We start from the raw sequence: 5,971 nt of genomic DNA, 5'->3' as shown, positions 1-5,971 counted from the left end.
TTGTTACTCTTAAATAAAGTAAATTATTTTTTCTATACATATGATAAATAAATCTGTATTTATAGAGCAAACTGAGTTCAAAATGCTTTCAAATAATGAATAATTGTCTTGTATAAGTGACCCATACCTGTTTGTATTCTTCCCTGAACAAACACTTTAAACAAATTTTGTAGGAGAGGAAAAAGGACTGCTACAGAAACAGCAACATTCAAACCATTTAAAACAAAAGGAAGATTATTTAATGCATTAACGATGTTAATCTGAAGATAAATAAATCCACAACAGACTTTAAAATTTCTTTGAGATTTCCTTTCTTTGCAGAGAATATTTTTGAAATCATACAGTACTGAGAAGGTGTCATTTTATTTTCTATATGTCCAGGTGAAAGCCTCAGTTCTCTCTGCTCTCTTCATAGGACTTTTCAAGGCCCAGTCCAAAAGGTGGTTTTCTTTAGCTTTTACTTTAAAACAGAATAGTGGCCAATGTTAATTTCAAGAATAACTTGAAGGTTTGTTTCCTGAATCATCTTCTTGAGAGCCCATACTCTGTAAGGGAAGAAGAGAAGTTAATTCTGCAAAAATTCTTTCCCGAGATTTATTTTCATCCTAAGAATAACTCTAAAACGTCTAATTACAAGAAGAGACAGGAAAATAAAGTAGACATAACAGAACCAGCATTCTCACTTTTTGCACAGTGCTCACCATGTGTGGTGTTTAAATAAAGTCAGATGTGGAAAGTGGGTAGATTCTTAAGTTCAGTATACATTCTCTGTGAAAGACCTTATATGTCAGTTACCTTCTGCACAAACTGAGGGTTCACAGTGATCTCTTGATCCATGGCTTTCAGTCGTTCGTCAAGCTCTATACACTTCAGCATCTGAGAAAGGCATGTTGAAAACAGCAAGTTGATTAGTTTGTCCAAGTCCGTTTATAGCTCAGATGTGTTATGAGCTAATGAAAAGCAAGCATTTGGTAGCTAATGTTACAGATGAACAAGATTTTTAAAATAGAAGAATAATTTTTCTAGTATTTAACTCAGTCAATTCTATTGACATCACATAGTCAAAGTGCTGCCATGCCTCAGCTTGTGCCTAGTGTACAATAGGGAAGTCAGCACTGACAGTAACTGCCTAGTAGAGATGGTAAATGACTACAACCTAATTGCTACAACAGCAGAATAATATCATAGCACTGCATTTCTGCTATATTGAGGTGCTTCACCTTGTAAAGCACCTGGCTTCCACCTATTCAAGAAGTGAATGCATCACAAAATCTCTTCTTACAACACCATAATTAGATTTTGAAGGCAACAGCAAGAATGTATTAAATGTTATTTACCTCCTGATCAATGTTATGAAGCATAGCCGGATTGTTGTATTTTTCAGGATTATCATGGAAACAGACCATACCATCTTTCTGATTAATACTTGCAAAGATTTCACCATCTTCTATCTGAAAGAGGTGAAACAGTTTGTAATACAAAGATTAACCTGAATACGGAAGAGTAAAAAAAAAAAAAAAAAATTTAGATAACCCACAGTGATGATTCAAACACTGATCTTAAATATATTTTAAAATTTAATCATCAGTCTTGGTTCTTCCTTCCCAACAGTCTATTCCAAACAGAGGAGTGTACCATCATTCTAGTATAAAAGAGGCATTACCAATGTTTGGTTTGGATTAAAGCAGTTCAGACGTTTTTGGGCAGGAGGTGGCAACATTAAAAAAAAAATAAAATAAAAAAAAGATCAGGGATTGTCAATGCTAAATCAAATATTGACTGGTCACATCAGAATATTAACAAATTATAGTCCTTAAAGTGATTTGGGTGTGTTTTGTAATTAAAAGCCACTTTAGTCAAGTAATATTCCTTACCATGTGAAGGACGTATTTTTCTGCTTCCTGGGGCCCCGAGAGCTGCACTCTACTTGCCATATCTTGTAATGACAGGGTTAAAAATGTCTGAAAGTTAGAAGCATAGCAAACCATTATAATCTGAAACCACCTGCTGTTCCTAAGAGTTCTTTATGGACTCCATAACTAACTGCATTTTTTAAACTGATCTGTTGACTAATAATGGTGTGAACATGCAGATAGGCAGGTAGTACAAGACTATCATGGAAATACTCGAGTAATTTCTTCAGTGGAAACTGATGTTTTCTATTGCTAGGTGCACGTATGTGCAAAACTGGGTGACTATTACCAGAATGCTCCATTTATAATTCTTTCCTTCCTAAAGGAAGTCTAGGTGATGTCAAGCTTCCTTTTTCCCCATGAAAGTTCTCTGCCAGACTAACACAGCTATTTCTTTCTAGAGACGTATCGATTTCCAAAATAATCTTATTACAGTAGGACCTCAGAGTTATGAGCACCTCGGGAATGGAGTTTGTTGGTAACTCTGAACAAAACATTATGGTTGTTCTCTCAAAAGTTTTCAACTGAACTGTGACTTAATACAGCTTTGAACCTTTACTATGCAGAAGAAAAATGCTGCTTTCCCTTTATTTTTGTAGTAGTTTACATTTAACACAGTACTGTACTTGCTTTTTTTTCCCCAGTCTTTGCTGCTGCCTGATTGTGTACTTCCGGTTCCAAATGAGGTGTGTGGTTGACTGGTAGTTCATAACTATGGTGTTCGTAACTCTGAGGTTTTACTGAACATTATATGCCTGCGGCAAACACCATTTGAGTTAATTTAAGCAAAAGAGGATCTTAACTTTCCCTGATCACCTCTAGGAACCAATCTGATCTCTACTCAGTTGCATGCGTAAGCGACCCCACTTCTTTCCCAATTCTTCTGCAACTGGACAGTCCCACCCTTCTTCTTTCCTACTCCAGAACTCAGATGAAGTTGTAAAGTTCAGTTTCACACAGAAGACGGGAAAACTGAAGGTACCAGGGGGGGCATCTTTACTGACTTCTTTGGCTACATATAAAAGTTGTGGGCAAGTTCTCAGTTGATATAAATAAGTCAGCACAGCCTATTGACTTCCATGGTAGTACATCAGTTTATTGCAAGGTCTGGAAGCTTTGGCATAAAAAGGAGGCAAGCAAGTGAATCTATATATGTAATACAGAAGCAAAGAGGCCCCCTACTTCTGTATCCAGAGTTTTTGCATTCCTCATACAAAAATACACATTAACCTTTATTTAAAATATGATTAATTTTACTAGCTCATTATATAGATCACCAATTTTCACTTCAGTAGCACTATATTCAACAGATGCATTTACTAAATAATGCTATTACTTTTTAAAGTGACCATTACAGACATAATCAATGTACTATTGATCCAATCTATCACAATGTAATATACATACAAGACTATTTTTAGATTAGCCCTTCCAGATATAGTGTGCTAAATGCAGAACGCCTGGATGACTGATGCCAAAAGAGAACCTGCACCTTACCTTGGTTAACCTCTGTATATTCTTTTTATAAAGAGATGACAAGCACTGCTTAACCAGCCCCATATTGTTATCTCTGGTGAATGTTTCACTATGTTTGTTGACCAAGTTTCGGAGCTCCGATGGTTTATTGGTTGAATAAACTTGTGCTAATTCATGGTACGCATTACTAAGGGGCTGCAAATAGAAAAACAGATTTTTAATGCATATGGAATTAAGTCTAACAGTCTATTTAATAGTTTTGTACTGAAAGTTATTTAAGCCACTCTTATTGTCAACACCATAACATTTTTTTTTAAAAGGGGGCTCAGGTCCCCCAGTGGGTTAATGCACTAGACTTTCACCTCTGAAGATCTAGATTTAAAGCATGTAGAACACAAGTTTGGTGGTTTCAACCTAGCTCTCAAACATCTGCTCGTATCACAAAAGCATAACAGTCAGACTGTAGGCTCCTTGAGGCAGGGACTGTCTTTGCACTCTACCCATATTCAAGCCAAGGGGGTCAGATCTTGCTTAGGGCCTTTTTTAGAATCTCTGCACAATAAACTGAATTATTCAGTATGGCATTCCTGAGATTCAAGTAGAGATCAGCTATGTGAAACTAGAGGGTTTTGTTGTGTTTCAGGACATGGACACTGCTAACAGGAGCTAATGGGAAACCTGGGGAGTCTTGCTTACTATCTAGCAAAAGCAGAAGGCTAGTGAGTTCACCAAAGTTCATTACTAAGATGTCAGATTGATCAATGTGAAGCCACATTTATTCTTTTGTCTGGAATCCATTTCCATTTAAGATGTAAAAACTGTGTTGCAACATAATCAAAAGTGCCTATGTTTTTTTTATATTATATAAATAACTGAGAAGGCATGCAATCACTTTCTAGCCATGCCTTTTTTGTGACTTACAAACAGGCACAAGCCCGAATGACATTTGTTTCTAACATTTCCAATAATCTAGAAAAGTAAACAGAACTGCATAAAAGATCCAAGGAAGACAGATTCTTGGCAAACATTGCAACTTTTTATTCTGAATGTATAGTCCAGATTATTGTTCAACTGCCTTTTGAAGAGAAAAAAAAAACACAACCCCCCATCCCCCCCAAAAAACAAAACAAACAAACAAAAAAAATCACACTTACCTTAATGAATCTACCCACTATCTGAGAGGTGTACTTCGGTAGCTGTTGAACTTTGCCAAGTAGTATCAAAGAAACTAGAATGTACTTTTTATATGATTCCAACATAATATGACTGACAGCCATGGCTGGAGTAGTTATTGCCTAAGCAAGACAAAGGGATGGGAATAAAAAATGATTTTTAATAAGGTTTATGCCAGTGACATTCATTTCTAGATTTAAAACTCCATATGTAAAAAGGATGTGATGGAACATGTAATTCACCAGTGTGTGTTAGGCTCTATGAAAATGAAAGTTAGTTTAGTGAGAATCACTCAGAAGTGCCTAAAAAGCAACTTCTAGACCAGCTGCTCAAAACCACAACATAACATTTTGTACAGTGAAACTGGTCTTAAAATGACCCCACAAGGGTCAAAACAAAAAACTTTTTAATTTAGTAGTGGTGGGCTTTAAGAACAGATCAAGAATTGTACTTGAAACCTTTGGGAGCCTTTGAAGAGATTACTTGTAGGAAGGGCTGGCTACTGAAGGTAGTTTGGTCATTTTCCATATGATTTTTATCCATTACAAAGACGTACAAAAGTTTTGAAAAGCTTTAGATCATTTGTTTGTACAGAAAATCATTTAAATTCAAGAGTACTAAAAAAGGTTAGAGGGAAAGTTAAATTCCTTTTGTCTCAAGGTTTTACTCCTGCGAGAACACCTACAATTACCAAAAGAGCAGGAAAAAAAAAAGTTTACTTTGTGCATTTGACCACATTTGTCATCTACAGAATTTCCCATTTGTGGGTCTTTCACGCAGAAACCAGAAGGAAAAAAAGCCATTTACAAATAAGTAGAAAAACAAGAGTGACAGCAAATACCAAAAATTAGTAGTGGTTTCAGGGGCAGATGTACTAACCGAAACCCCTAAACTGATTTTTTCTTGAAGTTAGCATGTGATTTTAAATCTTAATACCTGTTTATGAAAGTCAGCCTGTGAATGTTGCCATCCACTACGAAGTAAGAAACAAATGGCAATCCAGGAAAGTTTAAAAGGAGATAAAAAGCAACAAAAGCATTTGATAGCCAGGCTCAGTCATATGATCTTATAGGCATGTAACCATATCCCTTGAGAGGTTCTATGGTGCAGTAACGCTTGGATTTTTGGCTGGAAATGCACACTGGACCATTATTTGCAGCCACACAATATTTTTTTCCTATACAGCCCTGATTTAAGCAGAAAAGGATATAGCAAAATCCTAGAATAACTGAAAACACATCTAACTTTGATTTGCTAGATAACTATATGTGCACAGACATAAAATAGCAGTAGTGAAGTATATATAAGGCCCTCAAATACTGTGGTGATGAGCAGCGGTATAAAACTCCAGGATAGGTATATTTAACACAAGTAGAAGTACAAAATAAGAATCGAAGACTCTAATACCC

General features: G+C 35.9%; 1 protein-coding gene across 1 annotated transcript; it reads right to left on the bottom strand.

Moving 5' to 3' along the window:
- Positions 1 to 216: 216 nt before the first annotated feature.
- Positions 217 to 5,965, bottom strand: COPS3 (COP9 signalosome subunit 3). The gene is made up of 6 exons (XM_038420486.2): positions 4,544 to 5,965; positions 3,411 to 3,584; positions 1,875 to 1,961; positions 1,338 to 1,451; positions 796 to 876; positions 217 to 545 (listed from the first exon to the last, which is right to left on the bottom strand). The coding sequence occupies exons 1-6, from the start codon at positions 4,664 to 4,666 to the stop codon at positions 492 to 494; spliced, it is 633 nt and encodes a 210-aa protein (XP_038276414.1). The 5' UTR covers positions 4,667 to 5,965; the 3' UTR covers positions 217 to 491.
- Between the last annotated feature and the right edge of the window lie 6 nt (positions 5,966 to 5,971).

The sequence above is a fragment of the Dermochelys coriacea genome, chromosome 10, assembly GCF_009764565.3.
Source record: "Dermochelys coriacea isolate rDerCor1 chromosome 10, rDerCor1.pri.v4, whole genome shotgun sequence".
Lineage (NCBI taxonomy): Eukaryota > Metazoa > Chordata > Testudines > Dermochelyidae > Dermochelys > Dermochelys coriacea.
Note: the sequence above shows the minus strand (reverse complement) of the source record. Positions and strands in the feature narration are given on the sequence as shown.